At 45.1% G+C, this 27,500-nt stretch overlaps 1 protein-coding gene across 2 annotated transcripts in view; it reads left to right on the top strand.

Moving 5' to 3' along the window:
- The window catches only part of LOC142496971 (NXPE family member 1-like), a 64,503-nt gene that overhangs the window by 36,426 nt on the left and 577 nt on the right, over positions 1 to 27,500 (top strand). Inside the window, exons 3-6 of one of the 2 annotated variants that reach the window (XM_075604118.1) lie at positions 9,207 to 9,916; positions 12,030 to 12,091; positions 17,876 to 18,103; positions 27,483 to 27,500. The exon at positions 27,483 to 27,500 is cut by the window's right edge and continues 577 nt beyond it. In XM_075604118.1, the coding sequence (XP_075460233.1) occupies positions 9,207 to 9,916; positions 12,030 to 12,091; positions 17,876 to 18,103; positions 27,483 to 27,500 (1,018 nt within the window). Of the gene's footprint in view, positions 1 to 6,299; positions 6,519 to 7,088; positions 7,746 to 9,206; positions 9,917 to 12,029; positions 12,092 to 17,875; positions 18,104 to 27,482 lie in introns of those variants that run through there. The other variant, XM_075604117.1, reaches the window with a different exon arrangement.

Raw genomic sequence — 27,500 nt, 5'->3', positions numbered from 1 at the left:
GCTACACCATGCCACCAATGTCCCTCCCCCTATCCCGCTACCTCACACAGTGTAGCTCCCGCGAACCGCACAGCACGCCTCACATCTCCTGCACCTCACACATCTCCCTACCGCAACCGGACCGCGAGGCCCCCTACCCCGCTACACCATGCCACCAATGTCCCTCCCCCTATCCCGCTACCTCACACAGTGTAGCTCCCGCGGACCGCACAGCACGCCTCATCTCCTGCACCTCACACAGCTCCCTACCGCAACCGGACCGCGAGGCCGCGGCCTACACTCACACACCATGGCAACGATGTCCCTCCCCCTATCCCGCTACCTCACACAGTGTAGCTCCCGCGGACCGCACAGCACGCCTCATCTCCTGCACCTCACACAGCTCCCTACCGCAACCAGATCGCGAGGCCCCCTACCCCGCTACACCATGCCACCAATGTCCCTCCCCCTATCCCGCTACCTCACACAGTGTAGCTCCCGCGAACCGCACAGCACGCCTCACATCTCCTGCACCTCACACATCTCCCTACCGCAACCGGACCGCGAGGCCCCCTACCCCGCTACACCATGCCACCAATGTCCCTCCCCCTATCCCGCTACCTCACACAGTGTAGCTCCCGCGGACCGCACAGCACGCCTCACATCTCCTGCACCTCACACATCTCCCTACCGCAACCGGACCGCGAGGCCGCGGCCTACACTCACACACCATGGCAACGATGTCCCTCCCCCTATCCCGCTACCTCACACAGTGTAGCTCCCGCGGACCGCACAGCACGCCACATCTCCTGCACCTCACACAGCTCCCTACCGCAACCGGACCGCGAGGCCGCGGCCTACACTCACACACCATGGCAACGATGTCCCTCCCCTATCCCGCTACCTCACACAGTGTAGCTCCCGCGGACCGCACAGCACGCCTCATCTCCTGCACCTCACACAGCTCCCTACCGCAACCGGACCGCGAGGCCGCGGCCTACACTCACACACCATGGCAACGATGTCCCTCCCCCTATCCCGCTACCTCACACAGTGTAGCTCCCGCGGACCGCACAGCACGCCACATCTCCTGCACCTCACACAGCTCCCTACCGCAACCGGACCGCGAGGCCGCGGCCTACACTCACACACCATGGCAACGATGTCCCTCCCCCTATCCCGCTACCTCACACAGTGTAGCTCCCGCGGACCGCACAGCACGCCTCATCTCCTGCACCTCACACAGCTCCCTACCGCAACCGGACCGCGAGGCCGCGGCCTACACTCACACACCATGGCAACGATGTCCCTCCCCCTATCCCGCTACCTCACACAGTGTAGCTCCCGCGGACCGCACAGCACGCCTCATCTCCTGCACCTCACACAGCTCCCTACCGCAACCAGACCGCGAGGCCCCCTACCCCGCTACACCATGCCACCAATGTCCCTCCCCCTATCCCGCTACCTCACACAGTGTAGCTCCCGCGAACCGCACAGCACGCCTCACATCTCCTGCACCTCACACATCTCCCTACCGCAACCGGACCGCGAGGCCCCCTACCCCGCTACACCATGCCACCAATGTCCCTCCCCCTATCCCGCTACCTCACACAGTGTAGCTCCCGCGGACCGCACAGCACGCCTCACATCTCCTGCACCTCACACATCTCCCTTCCGCAACCGGACCGCGAGGCCGCGGCCTACACTCACACACCATGGCAACGATGTCCCTCCCCCTATCCCGCTACCTCACACAGTGTAGCTCCCGCGGACCGCACAGCACGCCTCACATCTCCTGCACCTCACACATCTCCCTACCGCAACCGGACCGCGAGGCCGCGGCCTACACTCACACACCATGGCAACGATGTCCCTCCCCCTATCCCGCTACCTCACACAGTGTAGCTCCCGCGGACCGCACAGCACGCCACATCTCCTGCACCTCACACAGCTCCCTACCGCAACCGGACCGCGAGGCCGCGGCCTACACTCACACACCATGGCAACAATGTCCCTCCCCCTATCCCGCTACCTCACACAGTGTAGCTCCCGCGGACCGCACAGCACGCCTCATCTCCTGCACCTCACACAGCTCCCTACCGCAACCAGACCGCGAGGCCCCCTACCCCGCTACACCATGCCACCAATGTCCCTCCCCCTATCCCGCTACCTCACACAGTGTAGCTCCCGCGAACCGCACAGCACGCCTCACATCTCCTGCACCTCACACATCTCCCTACCGCAACCGGACCGCGAGGCCCCCTACCCCGCTACACCATGCCACCAATGTCCCTCCCCCTATCCCGCTACCTCACACAGTGTAGCTCCCGCGGACCGCACAGCACGCCTCACATCTCCTGCACCTCACACATCTCCCTACCGCAACCGGACCGCGAGGCCGCGGCCTACACTCACACACCATGGCAACGATGTCCCTCCCCTATCCCGCTACCTCACACAGTGTAGCTCCCGCGGACTGCACAGCACGCCTCATCTCCTGCACCTCACACAGCTCCCTACCGCAACCGGACCGCGAGGCCGCGGCCTACACTCACACACCATGGCAACGATGTCCCTCCCCCTATCCCGCTACCTCACACAGTGTAGCTCCCGCGGACCGCACAGCACGCCTCATCTCCTGCACCTCACACAGCTCCCTACCGCAACCGGACCGCGAGGCCGCGGCCTACACTCACACACCATGCCACCAATGTTCCTCCCCCTATCCCGCTACCTCACACAGTGTATGACAACACCTACCACTGGAAATCAGATGTTCGTTGAAATAAAATATGTTTTCCTAACTATTTTACTGTCTGTATAATGTACACAACACTCACCCACACAAAACCCCCTCATACACACACACACACACACGCAAACATCCTGTCATTCTATGCCACACACTACACTCAAAAACATGCCATTTTTAACATGTGTATGACCAACAACACGCACTCACACACGTCACACACACAACATGCCTCATACACACACACACACACGCCATCACACACCAGCAACACACACACATGCTCTCACACACATCACACACCATGCCACCGATGTCACTCCCGCTATCCCGCTACCTCACACACTCTACCTCCCGCGGAACAACCAGCACGCCTGACATCTCCTGCACCTCACACATCTCCCTCCGCAACCGGACCGCAACGCCGCGGACTACAGTCAAACAGCATGCCACCAATGTCACTCCCGCTACCTCACACACTGTATGACAACACCTACCACTGAAACTCAGCTGTTCCTTACAATAAAATATGTTTTCCTAATAATTTCACTGTCTGTATAATTTATTCTAAAACACTTCTCACACCACCACTCACACACAACACTCACCCACACAAAACCCCCTCATACACACACACACACACGCAAACATCCTGTCATTCTATGCCACACATAACAACAAATCACACCTCACCTTCACCCTCATAATACACACACTACACTCAAAAACATGCAATTTACAACATGTCTATGACCAACAACACGCACTCACACACACAACATGCGTCATACACACACACATGCCATCACACACGCCACATACACACATGCTCTCACACACACCACACACCATCACACACAACACACACACAAATACACAAACACATGCACACACACACGCACTCAGCAACGCCACACGCCCTCAACCACGCAACACACGTACTCACACACACACACCAACCTCCTCTGCTGATACAACACACAAAACAACACTTCAACATAACCTTAACTACCACACACAACACAACCACCACTAAACAAACACACACCCAACCCACTGTTCCAATTACCAACCCTTCACCATACACACTACACTGAATACAATGCACATTTACACGTCTCACCACCCACTCCCATTGCACATCAACATCCCACCACACACAAACATATACAACAACACAACACCTCCGCTACTAACACACCTAGCACAATAAATCACCTCTTCCTTTCAATAACATATTTTACACAAAACATTACTATTTACACATCTGTCTAATTTATTGCACACAAACACTCAACTAACCAACACTGACACACACACTCACACACCACACACTCACTATCACATCACACACTCACTCATCCACACACACACCCCACACAATCAACAATCACACACAATAATTACATACACAGTCACCCACCCACCCACTCAGTCACCCACCCACTCAGTAACCCACCCACCCACTCACTTAGTCACTCAAAAACTCACTTAGTCACCCACCCACTCACTCAGTCACCCACCCACTCACTCAGTCAAGTCACCCACCCAGTCAGTCACCCACCCAGTCAGTCACCCACCCAGTCAGTCACCCACCCACCCACCCAGTCACCCATCCAGTCACCCACCCACCCACACACCCACCCAGTCACCCACCCACTCAGTCACCCACCCACTCAGTCACCCACCCACCCAGTCAACTCAGTCAACTCAGTCACCCACCCACTCAGTCACCCACCCACTCAGTCACCCACCCACTCAGTCACCCACCCACTCAGTCACCCACCCATTCAGTCAGTCACCCAGTCACCCACCCATTCAGTCAGTCACCCACTCACCCACCCACTCACTCACCCAGTCAGTCACCCAGTCAGTCACCCACTCACCCACCCAGTCAGTCACCCACTCACCCACCCAGTCAGTCACCCACTCACCCACCCAGTCAGTCACCCACTCACCCAGTCAGTCACCCACTCACCCACCCAGTCAGTCACCCACTCACCCAGTCAGTCACCCACTCACCCACCCAGTCAGTCACCCACTCACCCACCCAGTCAGTCACACACTCACCCACCCAGTCAGTCTCCCACTCACCCACCCAGTCAGTCTCCCACCCAGTCAGTCTCCCACCCACTCTCCCACTCAGTCTCCCACTCAGTCTCCCACTCACCCACCCATTCAGTTTCCCACTCACCCACCCATTCAGTTTCCCACTCACCCACCCATTCAGTTTCCCACTCACCCACCCATTCAGTTTCCCACTCACCCACCCATTCAGTTTCCCACTCATCCACCCATTCAGTTTCCCACTCACCCACCCATTCAGTCTCCCACTCACCCACCCATTCAGTCTCACACTCACCCACCCATTCAGTCTCACACTCACCCACCCATTCAGTCTCACACTCACCCACCCATTCAGTCTCACACTCACCCACCCATTCAGTCTCACACTCACCTACCCAGTCTCACCCAAAACCACCCACCCAGTCACTGACCCCACCCACTCACCGACCCCACCCACCCACTCACCGACCCCACCTACCCACTCACTGACCCACCCAGTCACCGACCCCAGTCACTGACCCACCCAGTCACCGACCCTGAAAAAGTCACCCAGTCACCGACCCACCCACCGACCCAAACTCACCCACCCACCCACCAACCCAGAGTCACCCACCCACCTACCCAAAGTCACCCACCCACCGACCCAAAGTCACCCACCGACCCAAAGTCACCCACCCACCAACCCAAAGTCACCCACCCACCGACCCAAAGTCACCCACCCACCGACCCAAAGTCACACACCCACCGACCCAAAGTCACACACCCACCGACCCAAAGTCACCCACCCACCGACCCAAAGTCACCCACCTACCGACCCAAAGTCAAACCGACCCAAAGTCACCCACCCAGTCACCGACCCAAAGTCACCCACTCAGTCACCAACCCACCCACCCACTCAGTCAAGTGTCACCCACCCACCCACACAGTCACCCACACACTCAGTCAACTCAGTCACCCACCTAGCTGTCAAGGGGGGGGGGAAAGCCTAACCCTGTCGTACGCCCCCCCCAAAATTACATCCCGGGCAACGCCGGGTCTCTCAGCTAGTATCCCTATATATACCTTTGCTTTCTAAAATGATGTGTAACCTTTTCTTAAATACAGTATATCTACTGTATCTGCCATCACAGTCTCCATGGGTAATGACGAATCCCACATTGTAACTGCCCTTACTGTAAAGCACACCATGACATATTACACTTCTTTTGGGGGCGATTGCTGATTTAATGGATTGTTATATTGAAATTACAGTGCGCAGCTGTTTCGTGGGACATACGTGAGACTGCCCCTTTCCTCTTTAACTTTATCCCCATGTAAGATTTGTTGTGGGATCAAATTGTAAGCACCAATGCTTGGGAGTTTCATTGCTTTCATGTGGATTTAAAGTCCCTTTATACAATTGGACAATATACGGAGCGACAATGAGATCTAAATTTAAAATGGTACTCATACTTAGTGCTTTCTTGGAAATGTTTTCCACTAGGCATGTGTATTCTTTCAGGAAACCGTACGGACGTGAGATCAAAATGCGCAATTGGGATGTCCCCACCATTCCCAGGTGGCTATTTCTTGAATAACCTTTGGTACCCGCTGTTCTGCAATCTTTCTTCATTTGAGCCTGTGTCTCATATCGACACATGTTTGTCTGGAAAACTGATTTATCTCATGGGTGATTCTACCATGCGCCAGTGGATAGAATATTTCCCGAAAATTATGAAAAGTAAGTGTATACATTTCTGATATGAACATTAGTAACTCATGTTTCATATTACAGTATATTATTTTTGGGACATACAGTACAGGTTGCAGCCATATTAGCAAATAAAGATGTGTGCAACTGCCCCAGAAACAGGGAAATCCATAACATGTAACTAGGTGAGTATATTGAAATGCGGTAAGATTCAGGATTAATAATTGTTCAAGAAATGTCACAATTTTTCTGATTTTTTACACATCTCCGCCAGCCAAAAAAATTATATTTTGGTGAAAAGAAAAATGCATCTGTTTGGGTTGCTACATTTGAACAGGTTATAGTTACTTTGCATCGTCAATTCACATCTTATGGTGAAGTCGTACAGTTTTTTATTTCAGGGAAATAATGATGAGAAATAATATTTGCTGTTAAACATTCCTGAAAAAAGAATACTTTAGAACATTTTACACTTGGGACCTTGCATCGAAATGTAATCTATGCAGAATTGTAACATTGATCCACGAAAAGATCTTTGTAGATCCTGTAATGGAGGGAGCATTGAGATTCTAAACACCAATTTACCATTTTTCTTTGTAGCACTGAAGTTTTTTGACCTCCATGGGGATGGCTGGCATAAGACATTCTTAGCTCTGGATTTGAAGAGGAATGTCCATATTCAGTGGAAGAAGCATGGGCATCCGTTTGTGACTCAAAGCTTCTATACAGTCAAAGATTATGCTGCTGCCCCCCGTCAAATTGACCGACTAGGTGGTGGTCCCCACACGGTCATTGTTCTTGGTCTGGGGCAGCATTTCCGGCCTTTCCCCCTTACCCTGTTCATCAGAAGAGTTCTCAACGTACGCAAGGCCATAGAGCGTCTCTTTCTACGCAGCCCGGATACAAAGGTCATCATCAAATCAGAAAACACCAGGGAGATTAACACCGACGTGGAGAAATTCAGTGACTTTCATGGCTACATTCAGTATCTCTTAGTCAAGGACATCTTCCAAGGTCTTAACGTTGGGGTGATTGATGCTTGGGACATGACCACGGCTTTTGGATCATTGAATGTTCATCCACCAGAAACTGTGATCAAGAACCAAATCAACATGTTTTTGGCATATATATGTTAACTCTGATTTCAACATGCCGGATTCTGGCCTTGAAGGTTCAAGTGTTGAACCAAAACAGGAGATTTTTTGTTCTGTTAGATCCAATCAACTGTTAATGTTTTTGAAAAATGTAGATGTTTATTTAAGGCAATAAACAGACACCTTTCAGTTTACTCAACGGTCTCACTAAATATTTCTCATTAGAACAATTAACAACTGTATCCAATACCTCAATAAAACAATCTCCTTCTTGCCAATAAGGAGAAATTCTTCAAACATATACATCAAATCAGTTATACGGGTACTAGGATGAACTACATGTCCACGTACAACTGAGCTCTTGAAATTCACTATTACAGAGGCATAAAATAACTGAAGTACACAGGGTGAGCGACACCACACAATATACTAAGGGTGGCAACTTTAACTTGTGTTTTGGTTCTAATAAAATGTTGTGTCTTTTTTCTGAGTTTTGCCAAATTGCGATTTTTTGGGTTTTGAATATTTACTAAATTATGGCAAAATCTCAAAACAAATGGTCCAATTCTGAGAAAACATGATGAAGCACGACAACTGCTGAAAGAAGTATATCGAGAGGGACCCTTGCCTGGTGTTCTGGCTTTGGTTCTAATTAGGTTTTGGTTTTACCCTGAAAAGTCAGGGTTGGGCAATGATTTCTCACACCCACTTTGGCAGCATCTCTAAAATATATACTCTACTGTATGTGCCTAGTGCAAAATCACTTCTATTTGTATCCCACATGAAACCCCCTAACACTAGATACTCACAACCACAGTTGAGATTAATCGAGTGCAGGAGTGGCCAACTCCAGTCCTCAAAGGCCACCAAAAGGTCAAGTTTTAAGGATAACCCAGCTTCAGTGCGAGTGGCTCAATCAGTGGCTCAGAAAGACTGAGACACTGATTGAGCCTCCTGTGCTGACGCTGGGACTGATTGAGCCATCTGTGCTAAAGCTGGGATATCCTTAAAACTTGACCTGTTGGGTGATCTTGAAGACCGGAGTTAAGCCCCCCTGATCTAGTGTATGGTCACTAAATAAATGCTGTACTACAGCAGTAATAACCTTAACACTATACAGTACTTAAGGAAATTTGGAAGACATTAGCTTTATGGAAAGGGTAGAGTAAATTATAGCAGCAATCCCCTGTTTGTTGGGCGTATATTTCCCCGATCGACACTATCACTGTTTCATGAAGAACCTTCTATAGTCTTAAACTTGTATTGTCTCTTAAAACATCCAAAAGCACACCTTTTTTCATTTTACAGTAGGCAAATGGACTATTGTGTTTGCTTGTCAGGTGTCAACGAGCAAGTGATAATGAGATAAAATTAATTAAACACTTTAATTAAAAGTCTGTAACATTAATTTCTCTTACAGTTGTTTATAATTTATAATAGTCATATAATAGTTTATAATAATATACCTAATAATAATGATTTTTGTAAAATGTTTAAAGTACGAGTAGAGTAAATATAAATATATACACACACACACACACACACACACACACACACACACACACACACACACACACACACATATATGTTGTGTGACTTAATTACTTTTTTTGTGTCCCTTTAGAATTCCTCCCTTACATTCCATCCAGACAATTGCACAGCAAGGTATGTGCCGACCCCTGTTACCATCACAGAGAAAACAGAAGAGGATATACTGGAGGAAGAGATCCTCAATAGAATGGCTCACATGATCCCTACTGTCAAGTTCACCCACATTGACAACACGACCAGTGCTGGGAAGAGCAGAGCCACCATAATAAACCCTAAAGACAAGTATTGTGTTGGAGACAATTTAACTGTCCGAGTTGACATGTTCGATTACTTGGGAAAGAGGAAGACCTATGGAGGAGACTACCTAAGAGTGAGAATCTCTACCCCAGAGCTTGGAGCAGGAGCTACTGGGAGGATTAAGGATTTTAACAATGGTACCTATCATGTCCACTTCACTTTGTTTTGGGAAGGAAGAGTCTATTTCTCCCTGTTACTCTACCACCCAAGCGAAGGAGTTTCCGCATTATGGAGAGCGAGGAACCAGGGCTATGGTCTCATACAGTTTACAGGAACCTTTGTGAATGCAAATCACCAGGTTAAGAGTGAATGTGGTTTCCAGTTGAACACATCGAAGGAGATATGTGAATACCGAGATGACAGAGACAGAGAATCTTTTTACTGCATTAAACCTGAGAATCTGCATTGTGGGTCTTTAACTTACCTGCAATCATTCAACAGAGATCTCTCTTTCCTTAGCAAGTTAGAGAAAAAGCTCTTCAGCAGGTAAAAATACACATGCAATCAGTTTATCGGTCTGCCGTGCAAAATCCCATAGGCAGCAATGCATGGCTGGATTCTCCGGCAGTAACAGGGTTAATGCATGTTCCCTACATATGATGCACATATCCTTCATTAAACAACACTGCATAACTGTGTCATTTAGTGTCCCCCACCTTCCAGGCATTGTGACAACACCAAGGATTTTCCTCCCAGGACACATTACACCCACATGGAAGTGAATGGCACAGAGGTTAATGTCATCTCAGATCTGCTACATTTATTTGATATAAAGAAAAAGAAAAACACCAGGGATTAGGGACCGGGCCATATTCTCTAAGCCATATGACACTTTACAGCTCATTCACTTGAATTAGTCATACGGTGCAGTATAACTTAGCATCACTTAGTAAATATGGGCCACAAGCATTGATACATCCCATCCAATTATAACATTGCTCTCATTAACTCCTCTCCCTGGTTTCTCTTATAGCCACTGCCCATTACTCCTTGATTTGAGTGGTAGTAACACAATACATAGTGAGTGAGAGTAACACAAGATATAGTGAGTGGGAGTAACACAACACATAGTGAGTGTGAGTAACACAATACATAGTGAGTGAGAGTAACACAATACATAGTGAGTGTGAGTAACACAATACATAGTGAGTGAGATTAACACAATACATAGTGAGTGGGAGTAACACAACACATAGTGAGTGGGGTTAACCCAACACATAGTGAGTGGAAGTAACAACACATAGTGAGTGGGAGTAACACAAGGCATAGTAAGTGAGAGTAACACAATACATAGTAAGTGAGAGTAACACAAAACATAGTAAGCGAGAGTAACACAATACATAGTGAGTGGGAGTAACACAATACATAGTGAGTGAGAGTAACACAATACATAGTGAGTGAGAGTAACACAACACATAGTGAGTGAGAGTAACACAATACATAGTGAGTGGGAGTAACACAACACATAGTGAGTGAGAGTAACACAATACATAGTGAGTGAGAGTAACACAATACATAGTGAGCGAGAGTAACAACACATAGTGAGTGGGAGTAACACAATACATAGTGAGTGGGAGTAATACAACACATAGTGAGTGGGAGTAACACAATACATAGTGAGTGGGAGTAATACAACACAGTGAGCGGGAGTAACACAACACAGTGAGTGGGAGTAACACAACACATAGTGAGTGGGAGTAACACAATACATAGTGAGCTGGAGTAACACAACACAGTGAGTGGGAGTAACATAACACATAGTGAGTTGGAGTAACATGACACAGTGAGAGGGAGTAACATAACATATAGTGAGTGGGAGTAACACAATACATAGTGAGCTGGAGTAACACAACACAGTGAGTGGGAGTAACACAACACAGTGAGTGAGAGTAACACAAGACATAGTGAGTGTAAGTAACACAACACACAGTGAGTGGGAGTAACACAACACATAGTGAGTGGGAGTAATACAACACAGTGAGCGGGAGTAACACAACACAGTGAGTGGGAGTAACATAACACATAGTGAGTGGGAGTAACACAATACATAGTGAGCTGGAGTAACACAACACAGTGAGTGGGAGTAACATAACACATAGTGAGTTGGAGTAACATGACACAGTGAGAGGGAGTAACATAACATATAGTGAGTGGGAGTAACACAATACATAGTGAGCTGGAGTAACACAACACAGTGAGTGGGAGTAACACAACACAGTGAGTGAGAGTAACACAAGACATAGTGAGTGTAAGTAACACAACACACAGTGAGTGGGAGTAACACAACACACAGTGAGTGGGAGTAACACAACACATAGTGAGTGGGAGTAACACAACACATAGTGAGCAGCGTCATACAAAGAGATGCAACGTGACATTAACATTCAGAGACAGTAACAGCAAAATACTCTGTCCCCCAAAATAAGAATTATTGATACAACCCCAATAATGGGGAACCTAATATATGTTGCCCTCAACACGGGGGGAAGTTATTTGCCCAACAGCACAAACAGCTGCCATTAGGTCTCAGACCTGTTTTATTCTCTGCAAACCCAGCACAGGAAGAACAGTTTCACTAAAACTTCTCTTCTGTTCCCAGAGATAATGTCGCAGTGGAAATTCAGAGAGATTTTAAATATATCGACGTGTCCAACTGCCCCAGTAAGCATTAATTCCACTGTCATTTCTATTTATTTATACGTGTACTTAGGAAATAATATAACATTGTTTTGTGAATGTTTAACAAAGTACTTTTATTAATCGATAGATAGAAATATGAGATATTATCCCTCTGTTTTTGCTGCTGGCTGGGAAATATTGATGTATATTGCCGCAGTTCCCAATAAATATATAACCTGGGTTCTTAACAAGCTTGTTATATTTTCATAAGTTTGATGTGTATATTATATATACACATTGTCAAGAGCTCGATACATGGGGGGAAATATATCAAGCAAAGTGGTGCAATTCTGGAGCGGAAATAATTACACCAGAATATCAAAGAAAAAGAATCCTATTAATCTAAATGGCATTTTTTCCTTTGATACAGAATATCATTAGTATTATTATTGTAAAGTCCATAAACATTGTAACAAGTCGCTCACCAAATAATACCAGTTAAAAAAGACTTGGTGAATAGGGAAATAATCATATGTATACACTTGAACAAATGACCACCAGGGGTCACTAAAGCCCTATTAAGGTACACTCATAAGCCTATTTGTCAGGAAAATATTACATCCATGTATGTATGTATGTATGTATGTATGTATGTATGTATGTATGTATGTATATATGTATGTATGTATGTATTGTATGTCTTTATTTATATAGCACCCACAGAGTACTCAGCGCTTCACAAAGACCCACCTTAAGACACACTTGCTTAAAGAAGCATATGAATAGCATTGTGGCTATTCTGAACACATGATACATAATGTCCTGGAACTAGATTCCATATTCCTCTGTCTTTCCTTTAGTTATGGGATCCATTTCTCCCTTGTTTAATTGCCTGTCAGTTTCCCCTGTCCCAGCAGCAACACTGCATGTAGAATGCAACATTATTGCTACATGTTGTAGTTCCCTCAGACATTCAGTGAGTTGCCATAGCAGCCCCAGCCTTTCTCCCCAGAATGGGCTAGTCTGCCCCCCCCTTCTGTTTGTTCTAGATAGTCTGTCCCAAGGCTATTCCCTTTACCCACACTGCTCTTCACTTCCTTTCACCCTGGACTCTGAGTGAGTAACTGCCTGCTATATACCCCAGCAAGGCCTTTTTGTTTTACACTGTCTCACCATTGATACACTGCACATCAGACAGAGAAGCCCTCTCTATCTACATTACATCACCAAGCACCTATCTCCCTGTGATTTCCCTCAATAAAATCAAGAAAGAGAAAAGGACTTGTTTGTGCTTTGGAAGAGGTGAGACATGAGTTAAGCTACCTGGAGTCATTCATACACCATTCGTGACCCTGGCTTCAGGATACATAAAGCTTGGCCCCCTGCAGACGCACTTACCAGAACTCCCTCCTACTGTCTCTGTACGTGCTCCCTACCTACCAATTAGACTGTAAGCTCCTCGGAGCAGGGACTCCTCTTCCTTAATGTCTAAAGCACTTATTCCCATGATCTGTTATTTATATTATCTGTTATTTATTTGATTACCACATGTATTACTGCTGTGAAGCGCTATGTACATTAATGGCGCAATATAAATAAAGACATACAATACAATACAAAGAATACAGTACAGGGAATTATAATAATACAATAAGTGCAGCCAAATCAGACAATAGAAATCCCTGCCCCGAAGAGCTTACAATCTAAGATATATGATGTCCATACATATGAGCCCATATTGTTGGGTATTGTGACCACCTATTTGTATAAGGGAAGTAGTAATCAGGCGACGGTAGCAGTCATGTAACATTAAAAACAAAAATAATAAAATGTTATTAATAAACTCATTAGCGACGCAAGACGTGAACAAATATATACAGTGCAAGGCTAAAATCCCCAACGGAGAGACGGTGAGGAATATAAACCAGCAGATATTCTAGAGACGGTAAGGAATATAAACCAGCAGATATTCTAGAGACTGTAAGGAATATAAACCAGCAGATATTCTAGAGACGGTAAGGAATATAAACCAGCAGATATTCTAGAGACGGTAAGGAATATAAACTAGCAGATATTCTAGAGACGGTAAGGAATATAAACCAGCAGATATTCTAGAGACGGTAAGGAATATAAACCAGCAGATATTCTAGAGACGGTAAGGAATATAAACCAGCAGATATTCTAGAGACGGTAAGGAATATAAACCAGCAGATATTCTAGAGACTGTAAGGAATATAAACCAGCAGATATTCTAGAGACGGTAAGGAATATAAACCAGCAGATATTCTAGAGACGGTAAGGAATATAAACTAGCAGATATTCTAGAGACGGTAAGGAATATAAACCAGCAGATATTCTAGAGACGGTAAGGAATATAAACCAGCAGATATTCTAGAGACGGTAAGGAATATAAACCAGCAGATATTCTAGAGACGGTAAGGAATATAAACCAGCAGATATTCTAGAGACGGTAAGGAATATAAACCAGCAGATATTCTAGAGACGGTAAGGAATATAAACCAGCAGATATTCTAGAGACGGTAAGGAATATAAACCAGCAGATATTCTAGAGACGGTAAGGAATATAAACCAGCAGATATTCTAGAGACGGTAAGGAATATAAACCAGCAGATTTTCTAGAGACGGCAAGGAATATAAACCAGCAGATATTCTAGTCTTTCTACCCGGATAAATTATCCATATTTAAGGGAACACTAAGCGTATAACCAAATATAAGTATATACAATAGATGAATAGAGTAATTCCTGAATTAGACACACATTCCAGGAAACATCTCAGAACCAGTATATATAATAGTATACTGAAATAACAGAGATGTAGGTATCTCCCAACCAAAGTATATACTGTATATATATCTCAAAACGCAACACCTTGTAAGTAAACTGATCACTTAAAGTATCACGTATACCCGCTTATCTAATACAAGATGGTAGTGTATAGAAAGCAGTTTCTAGGGTAGATGTTAATAGATTGCAGAGAAATGTATCTCCTATATAATATATGCCCTCCTCATGTACTGTAGTGCTGACGAGTATTCTAAAACAAACCTGGGGCAATCACCAACAAGACCCAGGTACATGCTGGGTACATGCTGGGTACATGCTGGGTAGATGCTGGGTACATGCTGTGTACATGCTGCAAACATTTCAGTGACATTTCTGCAGACAGACTAATGGCTCGTCAGATTAACAGCGGGGGTCCCCGGCAGTCCCATTCAAACTGAATGGGACTGCAAGGGACCCCTGCTTTGTTAACCCAATGGGCCATTAGTCTCTGCAGAAATGTCACTTAAATGTTGCAGCATGTACCCAGCATGTACCCAGCATGTACCCAGCATGTACCCAGCATGTACCCAGCATGTGCCCAGGTCTTGTTGGTGATAGCCCCAGATTTTCCAAGGCAAGTTTAAGGCAAGTTTTAGAATACTCGTTGGCGCACCTGTACATATATATTGTAACGTGTAACGTATAGGTATAGTGTTCTATTCGTATACAGTAATTGCCTATGTATCACACAAAGTATATTAACTTAGAGTGTCTAAGGCTGTGAGCGGAGGTAATAGGTGGTATGTGGTTATGTGTGTAGGTATATATGGGGAGAGAAGGAACCCCTCTGTTTAGAATGTTAATACGACCGTGTCCCTTGTGTGTCTCCTTGCGTTCCTGACAGGTTTACTCGCCGTCGCATCCAGTTATCGTCACTTTACCCCTGACAAATAGACTTTAGAGTGCAGCTTAATAGGGCTTTAGTGACCCCTGGTGGTCATTTGTTCAAGAGTATACATATTATTGTAAAGCGCCAACACATTCCAGAGCACGGTACAAAGGGGTACAGAGATTTGATTATTATACAGTTGTAGCCCTCTTTCCCCCACTCTCGGGGGGAAAAGGGCTCTACGGTGTATATGGTGCTCTGCCTGTGGCTCACAGGAGGCCTGAGCCTCCGCCGCTGGGAGCCTGGGGTGTACCTGATTCACTAGGTGAGAGCGCCTCCACCTGCGCGGGATCCCAACTAGATGGGATATCCCCGCACAGGAACACACAATAATAACACACAGCATATAACGATATCCTTTACTTTTGAATATATAGGCAAGCAGCAAATAATGAAAATAGTAACACTACTGGTTACAGCTACCCTTTAGCCACACAGAGCCTTATCCCACCACCGTGTAACCCACACCGTGTCCACCGTACCTGAAAGGGCCCTTGGGCACCCAACCACCCTGGTGTCCACAAATATACAGCCCCACCCCTTATACGTGGTCAGCTCTGCCACTGTGGTTTGTGTACTTGGTTGGTGCACTGTAAGGAGGTAGGTACCTGCCGGGTGCTCCAGCACCCGGGTGCGCCGACTTGTAGCTGCACAGGATCCGCTGATCCAGCGATGGTGACTTCCTCTCTGATGAGTCCTCCTCTGCGTGGCTAGTATCTAGCTGGTGTGTCCACATACAGACAGCCTATTCACTTTGCAATGTGATCTGGTCCCAGATCACAATCTTCAGGGTTGCGCAGTGTGGCAACTGTGTCCCTGACTAAATAGCTAAAGGGGGCAGTATCCCTATCCCCACGGAGCCTCTACTCTGTTGGTACAGTGTGCGCCTAGCGTTATGCGCATGCGCGATACTCTCATGGCTCTCGCACTACCTTCTGCGCATGTGCGAGCCTGGTATTGGGCACCGCGGCTCTGGGGGCTCCACTGCGCATGCGCAAACCTCACGTAAGATGGCAGCGCCCTGCGGAGAAGGCTGGGGACTGGCTACACAGTATAAAGAGAATGACATACAAATACGGATAAAGATGGCAAACAGATACACAGGGTAATGAGGGCCAGGTGCAGCCAGAGGTAACGTTCCCGCGTATGGGGGAACAAACAGAATCCTGATCCCCTCTTGGAGGCAGCCACGGCAAGTAGTGTTCCTGGAGACGCCACGGCTTGTACTGATCCCGGGGATGCCGCGGTTTGTACAGTTCCCGGAGACACCGCGGCTTGTACTGTTCTCAGAGACGCTGTGGCTTGTAGTGTTACCAGAGATATAGTTACATAGTTACATAGTAGATGGTTGAAAAAAGACGTACGTCCATCAAGTTCAACCTTTGCTAAATTTAGACAACAGATACTTTATCCTATATCTATAATTACTTAGTGATCCAGAGAAAGCAAACAAAAACCCCATTAATGGGAAAAATAAATTCCTTCCTGACTCCAAGAATTGGCAATCGGATTATTCCCTGGATCAACATCCTTCCCATGTTTACTTATTTGGTATATCCCTGTATACCTTTCCCATCTAAAAAGATGTCCAACCTTTTTTTGAACAAATCTATTGTATCTGCCTTCACAGTCTCCATGGGTAATGAATCACACACTGTAACTGCCCTTACTGTACAGAACCCTTTCCTTTGTTGCTGGTGAAATCTCCTTTCCTCCAACCTAAAGGGATGCCCCCGAGATGCCGCGGCTTGTATTGTTACCGGAGACGCCGCGATTTGTACTGTTCCAGGTGTGGTTTGCCATGCTTTTTGCAACTCCGGGGACAGTAAATTGGCTACTGTACATCTGTACATAGGGGGTAGATTTTTTGGCCCAAAATTGCACCACTTTTACCTCATTGGCTATAAACTCTCCCAACTGCAAAACGGAGGCAGAAATAAGGCTTAACAACCCCACAGTTTCCATGGGACACTTTTTCTTTGATCAGTCTGGTGCAATTTTTGCTCCTGTTTTGCCCCCGTTCTGTAGCTGGGGGACTCTGACCCATCACCTCCCTAAACTCCGTAGGCCTCAGTGTTCTTTTCTGTTTAGTTTCTCCAGTGGTTAATGCCTCTCATCAAACACCATGCAAGATCGGCATGGAGTCCCCTTATCCCAGTGGCTTTCTCTTACACAACATCTGGAGACCCGTGTTTTGCAGAATCTCCGCCTTTCATTCTCCGGAACAGATCCAAACCTGCCTGAGCGACAAGATGGTCTATATGATGGGGGATTCCACGTTACGCCAATGGTTCCTACACTTGGTTCAGACTTCGAAAAGTAAGGGATCACTTTGTATATCTGTCACACAGTAAATATAATTACTCACCTCTGATCTGTTATAATGGTTAAAGTTCCCCTTACTCAAAACCAATAACAACATTGGGCTCTATATATAAAGAGGTGCGTGTGCACTGACACAGTTGTGTCCAAAAATAATCACATTTTGTTCTGTCTGAAACGCAACTTTTTTTAGTGTATTTCTGTTTGTTGTAGAATTTGTTGCCCACTGCGCTAAAAAAACATATACACCCACTTTAAGGTGTCGGAGAAAACCAGCGCAGAAATGTAACAAGAATAGTAACACAAGCCGCGCACACCATACACACATACAAAGACCGGCGCCGATATGCAAATGTAACCCCACCCTAGCTCCTCCCACTCGCTTCACCGATAACCGTGTCGTAGGCAGAGGCACATATTCCTGAAAATGGCACAAGCAAGATTAATACACAGGCGCCGTCTATCGCACGGATATATTAGCGCGTGTTGCAACAAAATAACGACTTTGCGTCGGAATTTGTTATTTGATACATAGGCCCGGATACATCAAGTAGCGGTATGGAAAACCAGAGGAATATAGGGATGCTAATTAATGGACATCTGGTTTACTCATATGCAAAAATTGGATAGTGGCGATCGCTCAATAATGTGATTAGCAAATGTCTATAAACAGGAGCTGGTACAGGTTAAGTGGAGATCCATAGATCCATCGTAAACACTATAGAAAAACAGGGGAACAAACCTGCAGCAATGTGCTATAAAGATCAGAATTGTATTTGAATATACAAATATACAGACAAGTGGAAAACAAAGAACAATCCCTACATGATTACATTTAGAACCTAAGTTTGTGTAACAAAAAAGTCACGTGGATGCATCTTTTGATCAAAATATGATACAAGCCGCCAGCCTCGTAATCTCTGTTTAGCAGTTATCTACAGTACACTGAATATATGTCATTTCTTATCGTCTTATGGACTAAACTTTGTGAAATATTTGAAAGTGCCCTGAAGGGGTTAAATAAATTAAGCATGTGCTTTTGTAATTTAGTGCAATTAAAAGCTGGCCAAAGCCAGTATCAGAGTTCCCTTACTATAAAGGTGACCTGTGGGTGCACAAATACCCTGGTGTGAAATATTCATACTGACACATACATGTAGCAGATGCACAATCATGATTGCCACCACTTCGGGTTTGACCGATGGGACTATCGGATATGCTAACTTTTCTCTGTGCTACGGGTTCAGCTTTTAAATCTCTGGACGAGGTGCGCAAACTGGGGGGGCGGGTGGCGTCGGGAGGAGGACAGAGGACCACCAGAGCAGCGCAGGGCGTCAGTCATAGGAGTTGAACGTCAGGCGCTAGGAACGGTGGCAGAGGAGGATGGCTGGACCTGGAAGTCATCGCTGACTTCTCAGACGGCATCTCTCCCTGCATGGTCCTGTCAAAATGGCTCAGCGCTGTCAAATTGTGTCGTGTTGCCATGACTACATTAAATCACGGCACTATGCGGCATCACATTGCAATGAAAATGTGACGCCTCATGGCACCGCAACATCACATGACGTTAAGTCTCTGGCTTATCATCCAGCAGAATTTAGCAACCCTGCGCACTACTTTTCGGTAACAGCTTTTGTCAAGTGCAAGAAAAACAAAAATCATATGCTAATGAAACATTAACCTAACATCACATATCCACAAACCTCCTTTCATGTTAGCACATGGAAATAACGTTACGATAATTAGATCACACAAAAACCTGCCGGGACTCACATCCAGACTGTGATTATCAGTCCGTTATTTCTGAGAATAACCTACAAGCAAAGAGGGCAGGTCTAAAGCGCTACCCAAATGATTGTGACTCCAACCCTTTGGATATCACCTGTGGGGTCCAGAAAGGCTTCGGGGCCCCTACTCTTCTCAGTGTTCATTAATAATCTTCTTACAACTTGTAAGGGTGCCTCAATACACATGTATGCAGATGACACAATCTTATATGCATAGAGCCCTTGCCTCTCCGACCTTGAACACATACTTCAGTCTGACTTCTTGAGTCTTGAAAATTGAATTTCCCAAAACAAACTGTTTCTAAACACTGACAAGACAGTAACAATGGTATTTGGGACCAAAGCTACATTTCTAAAGCTTCCAATGAAGGAGCTACAGATCAGAACCAACTCTAATACTATCCTAGCCCCTGTCACTAGTTTCAAATATTTGGGCATATGGTTTGACTCCCATTTAATATTTGGATTGCGCATAGACACCCTGACATCAAAAACCTATGCCAAACTAGGTGTACTTTACAGGAACAAATCCTCCCTAAGTCTCCTGATCAGAAAGTGCACCGCACAGCAGATGATGTGGCCAATTATAGACTATGGGGACATAGTATATGTCATGGCACCCCAAACTCACCTGGGCAAACTTGATACCCTCTACAACTCAATATGCCGTTTTGTCCTCCAATGCAATTACAACACACATCACTACGAAATGCTCAAAGAACTAGATTGGTCATCACTTGAGTCTAGGCGCAAAGTTCATCTCTCCTGTCTTGCCTTCAAATACTTTCTGGGCAAGCTACCCACCTATGTGAACAAGCTCCTCACCCCTACCACATGCAGCACTTATCATCTGAGATCTGACACCAAAAGACTGTTCATGGTCCAAAAGTTCAGGAAAGTATCCGGGACACTTCTCCTTCTCTTACCGTGCACCCCAAAACTGGAACAGTCTGCCGGAGACTCTCTCTGCTGCCACCAGTCTAAGTTCTTTTAAAACTAAAGCTGTCTCACATTTGAATCTTTTCTGTAACTGCTATATACGCCTATAATATATATTATCTCTAACTGTGCATGCAATGTCTTGTATATAATGTACTGTAAAACCCTTTTCACTCATTGTAACTATGTATTGTAACCATGTAATTGTACCCTTTCACTCATTGTAACCATGTACAGTATTTGTCAATATAACTTTGTGTCCAGGACATACTTGAAAACGAGAAGTTACTCTCAATGTGTTACTTCCTGGTAAAATATTTAATAAATAAATAAATTGCACTGAGTATAGGACTTAACCATTTCACTACAAGTGTAAACCCCATGTAAGGATACCTGTGATTGGTGGACAGACTCTTGAGCCAATGAACAGTCCTGAAACAGTTTGGTAATGTCCTTTTTTATTACTATCTGTAGGTCAGGATTCTCCCCCTGTCCCAGTGTGGAATGCGTATCAGAGCCTCTGCTGGGTGACAAAGCTCGCTCTCCTCCTTCGCGCTCCATTTCAGTATTTGTAAAATAAGCTCTCAAATTTAGCGCTTATGTCTTTTTTTGTGAGCGCGTTGTCATCCTCGGGTATAACCACAACTAAGATCGTTGTGTGAAAATTTTTATTTTGGGGTGATCTGAGTTTTATTTGATTTGTGCGCCGGGGGTTAGAGGAGCTAAAGGTCTAAGACACCATACCCAAACCGGTAGGGAATGCGCCTCTGGCCACCTTCTCTTAAATTCCATTTCCTACCGAGTGACACGCATAGTCAAATGGTTCCATACCCACGCAAGCGCAAAGGGACAAACCACACAGTAGGTGAGCAAGTGACGGTGTGAAATAAAACAATTGATAAAAATTAAAAAATAAATTATTTATTATTTATTTATAAAATATTTTACCAGGAAGTAATACATTGAGAGTTACCTCTCGTTTTCAAGTATGTCCTGGGCACAGAGTAAAACAAATAATACATGGTTACAAGTACAGTTACATAAATGAAAAGGGTATACATTATATACAAGAAATGTTTCTGTTGTTCACATTGCGGCAGGGGGGGATTTGGCAGAGCTATCAAGTGGCTGTTTAAATACAGTGCTCGTGGCGCAAAGTGACAAAAAGTGTACAGTTAAATGTGCAAATAAACCCAGCGATAAATAGCACCGAAATACACAAAATACTGTTGCTCCATATAGTGAAATCCGCAGGTCTGCGGAGTCCTAGTTAACCTCATATGAAGACAAGAACACAAATGCAGAGTGTATAGTGTATTAACATTTACTCATGAAGACAAACAACACAGAGGGGAAAGGTTACAAACACACACTCTCCCTGCTGGTATATGAGCAAGAAGTGACTTTGGGCGCACTTCAAACCTCCTCCCGTGGTGACTGATCCCGAATCTGCTGCTCAGCTACTCAGCATGCAAAAACTGGAACAAGCTGTAGTCTCCTCCGTTGGCGTCTCCCAATCAGGATTCCATAAAGGGTTGATACGGTGGCCTCAAAGGCTCAAAAGGCCACGTGGGCTCCGTTTATGTAATTTGATGCTTTTGATCCATGAAATATTTTTTATCTCATGGGACACACTCTCCTGCAATATGTTTTCTTACTGGCTTAAGTAGTGCTCCAACTTTCCTGATACTGACTCATCTGGATGCTGTGGAAAAACGGAAGCACACACCTGGGGAGGAAAATCACTTAGGAGACCATTCAAATGTGAGTTTATTACTGGTGTCTTTATACACCATATATCAATTATCCACATCGATGCATTTATGTCTGGACACTAGCATGTGAGAATTCTTACTACAGTGATCGTGGAATTCCATCCAGCTATTCGAATAATAGTGGATTAGTGGAGTCATTACTACTTGGAACATTGGTCTATATATATGTGGTACTCCAGGGAAAACAGTTGAATGTTTATATCTTCAAGTATCTTTGCTTATACAAGCTATTGATTCTATGTTAGAGCTCCATACAGCTTTTATTCTTTTTCTTAAATATCCAATAGGGTTTATATTAACCAATGCCATGTCTTTTGAAACAAAATGATACATGAATTAGACAAACCATGAGTAATTATGAGTCTGGGTATGTGTAAAAGTAAGTGAAACCGTGTTTTTTTTCCAGCTAAATTATAGGGATAATTAGAATCAAATGTTTCAATAATTAGGTAGATCTTTAGGTGTGAGTTTGGGAGGCCACACCCCATATAAAGATCAGAAAGTTTGTGAGTTTGGTCTTCATCATCCTGGTGTGGGGAAAAACGTCATGCAACGATTAAAAGAAATCTCTTAGGACCTCAGAAAAGCAGTTATTGATGCTCATCAGTCTAGAAAGGGTTATTAAATCATTTCTAAGGAGTAGGAGTTCCACCAATCCCCTGTCGTCCTACCAAAATCTCTCCAAGAACAAACCGCAAATTATTCAGAAAGTCACATCAAACCCAAGAGTATCATCCAAGGATCTGCAGGCCACTCTCATCTTGACTAATGTGAGTTTTCATGACTGAATTATGAGCAAAAGACTGAACAAGAATGGTGTTCATGGAAGAATAGCCAGGAGGAAAGCACTGCTCTCAAAAAGAACATTGCTGCCATCTGAAGTTCGCCAAAGAGCACATATACAGTTAGGTCGGGAAATAATTGGACACTGATACAAGTTTTGTTATTTCGTCTGTGTACCAAAATAAATTCAAGTTACAGTTAAATAATGAATATGGGCTTAAAGTGCAGGGTATTCGCATCCAAATTGGAGGAAGGGTTTAGGAATTACATCTCTTTAATATGTAGCCCCCTCTTTTTCAAGGGACCAAAAGTAATTGGACAATTGGACAATTGACTCAAAAGCTGTTTCATGGACAGGTGTGGGCTATTTTTTCGTTATTTCATCATCAATTAAGCAGGTAAAAGGTCTGGAGTTGATTCCAGGTGTGGCATTCACATTTGGAAGCTGTTGCTGTGAACCCACAACATGCGGTCAAAGGAGCTCTCAATGCAAGTGAAACAGGGCATCCTTAGGCTGCAAAAAAAAAAGAAAATCCATCAGAGAGATACTGTAGCAGTAACATTAGGAGTGGCCAAATACACAGTTTGGTACGTTCTGAGAAAAAAAGAACGCACTGGTGAGCTCTGCAACACAAAAAGGACTGGACGTCCACAGAAGACAACAGTGGTGGATGATCGTAGGATCCTTTCCATGGTAAAGAAAAACCCCTTCACAACATCTAGCCAAGTGAAAAACACTCTCCAGGAGGTAGGCATATGATTATTCAAGTCTACCATAAAGAGAAGACTTCACGAGAGCAAATACAGAGGGTTCACCACAAGGTACAAACCATTCATAAGCCTCAAGAATAGAAAGGCCAGATTAGACTTTGCCAAACAATATCTAAAAAAGCCAGCCCAGTTCTGGAACAGCATTCTTTTGACAGATGAAACTAAGATCAACCTGTACCAGAATGATGGGAAGAAAAAAGTATGGAGAAGGCTTGGAACGGCTCATGAACCGAATCATACCACATCATCTGTTAAACATGGTGGAGGCAGTGTGATGGAATGGGCATGCATGGCTTACAATGGCACTGGGTCACTAGTGTTTATTGATGATGTGACAGAAGACAAAAGCAGCCGGATGAATTCTGAAGTGTATAGGGATATATTGTCTGCTCAGATTCAGAAAAATTCAGCGAAGTTGATTGGACGTCGCTTCACTTTACAGTTAGATAATGACCCAAAACAAACTGTGAAAGCAACCCAGGAGTTTTTTTTAAGGCAAAGAAGTGAAATATTCTGCAATGGCTGAGTCAATCATCTGATCTCAACCTGATCGCTCATGCATTTCACTTGCTGAAGACAAAACTTAAGGCAGAAAGACCAACGAACAAACAACAACTGAAGACAACTGAAGTAAAGGCCTGGCAAAGCATCACAAAGGAGGAAACCCAGCGTTTGGTGATGTCCATGCGTTCCAGACTTCAAGCAGTCATTGCAGTTTCGTACAGAGCCAAAATTATGAACATTGCGTCTGTGTCCAATTATTTCCGGACCTAACTGTATGATCCACAAGACTTCTGGAACAATATTCTCTGGACAGATGAATCAAAGCTACAACTTTTGGCCTCAATGAGAAACGTTATGTTTAGCGAAAAGCAAACACTGCGTTTGAAGTGTCATCCCAACCGTCAAGCATAGTGGTGGGAGTATGATGGTTTGGGGCTGCTTTGCAGCCTCAGGACCTGGATGGCTTGCCATTATTGACACAATCAGGAATACTACATTATATCAGAAGATTATAGAGTAGAATGTCAGGCCATCCTTCCATGATCTGAAGCTGAAGCGAAAGTGGGTGATGCTGCATGACACAATGATCCTAAACATACAAGCAGCTCTACAAAAGAATGGCTGCAGAAGAAAAAATTCTACATTTTAGAATGGCATAGTCAAAGTGTGTGCCTAAATCCCATCGAAATGTTGTGCCAGGACTTGAAGTGAGCTGTCCATGCAAGGAAAGCCCTCAAATGTCACTTAGGCCAGGTCCCTGCTGGCTACTGCAGCGCCCGATGTGGCGGACGCTGCAGGGACAAGAGATCTCTCCCCTCACTGGGGCCGGAATACCTGAAAATGGAGATGGCCACAAGCGACGGAGCGCTAGGCCACGCCCCCCAGCGGTTCAGCCACTGAGGGCAAACCTGCCGGGTGACATAATGGCCTCGCCCCCGTCACACCCCCGTCACACCCCCATCTCACCTCCCCTGTCTTTCCCACTGCAGCTCCCTGCAGACCGGGGAATTCAGCTGCACGCGCCGCCAGCCTCGCGGGCGCACGTGCAGTGGAGGACCTGGGGCCGCAGCCATAGTTGAAGAAGTTCTGTAAGGAGGAATGGGACAAAATTTCTCTGACCCGATGTGAGAGACTGACCAGCAGTTACAGGGAACGTGCAGTTGAAGTCATTGCTGCTCAAGGGGGCGCCACCAGGTACTGAATCTAACGGGTCACATACTTTTTAACACATGGATACTGAATGTTGAATTATTTGTAATTAAACAAATGTTGAAAAAGTATAATGTTTTTAGTGTCATTTGTTTGATCAGGTTATCTTTATCTATTATTAGGATTAAGATTAAAATCTAATAACATTTTAGGTTTGAAATATGTGAAAATAATAAGGGGTTCACAAACATATATATATATATATATATATATATATATATATATATATATATATATATATATATATATATATATATATGTTTGTGAACCTGTTGTGAATATGTATATATATATATTTAAAAAAAATTATTATTAATGTTATAAGTGTCTCAAACACAACAAGAGATGCATCTTATAATTGTCATGACGTTCATGTAATAAACTATGCGATGGGCTTTAGTAATTAAAGTGAATGTAGGATATGTTTGTCTGACCTAATATGGTATATAATCCTGACTGTATTTGGTATGGGTGTAGAATAATGTATATCCATATTATAACAATAATTACCAAGAGACAGAAGTTGTGAACAAAACTTTTATTCCCACGCAGTCAATTCACTGTGTCTGAAAAAATAAATGCAGAGAAAATGAACAGGCACAATAAATACCCACAAAACTATGTAGAAGAAATCATCGCCTCCTCTTTGTGGGAGAAGAACTGCCAGGCTCGCTAGACCTCCCTGGTAATGTGAGTGGCACTCACGCATGTTAATTGGAACGCGCGTTATATTTTTCCCAATGCGATGGGGGTGTATTGGTTAACTCGTTTCTGTGAAATGGAAATCCCCATTAATACAGCTAATGTAACGATGCTTATATCATTAGCTTTGAGGACACTCGTTAAACTGCGAAAAACTAACCTGCAGTATTTAGGTTACGTTATTAGCACAGATTTAACGCAGCTCTGAGTAAATAACCCATACGCCTTAACGTTTAACTCCGAAAGACCAACCACTAAACGCTGTATATAATATGCAGTACTTATAGCTTTCCATAAGGAGTCACTAGAGGCTCTTTGCTAACATGCTTCCTGTTCCTAAGGCCTGGGACATGGTGCAGGGAGCGGCGCTGGGCAGCGCTGACGCTCATGCTCTCCTGCTCAAGCAGGAGATTTTTCTTGTCCCTGCATAAGCGTCAGCAAGCGCGCTTGTGTGCCAGGGTGGGAGGGTTCCGGGAGGCGGGCCTGGAGGTGGATCGGGAGACGGGGCTAGCGCGCCACGTCACGGCGCCGACGTCACGGACTGCCATTGGCTTCTGGCAGTCATGTGACCGGCCCTGCGCTTGCATGAGCGTCAAAATTTAAACTTGCCTGTCTTCTGCATTTCCACACGCCTCCGCACGCCTGCGGAAGCACCGTCTAAAGCCGCGCTGATAGGGATAATGTTTCCCCTCAGCGCGCCTCAGCACGGTCTTTTTGACCATGTCCGAGGCCTAAGAGTTACATGACAGCGTCTAAAAAATTCACAATTTGAATAGTTTCAGGGAACCACAATTAACTAACACAACTATGTATGTAATGAGTAGTTTGTAAGGAAAGTAATGTATATTTAATGATCCACCCTTAATTCCCAAGCTCACCCCCCAAGCCTTGTGTCTTTTCTGTTAGGCCTGAAGATCTTCGATT

This window comes from Ascaphus truei, chromosome 6 (genome assembly GCF_040206685.1).
Source record: "Ascaphus truei isolate aAscTru1 chromosome 6, aAscTru1.hap1, whole genome shotgun sequence".
Lineage (NCBI taxonomy): Eukaryota > Metazoa > Chordata > Amphibia > Anura > Ascaphidae > Ascaphus > Ascaphus truei.
This window is presented reverse-complemented; position numbering and strand designations above follow the sequence as displayed.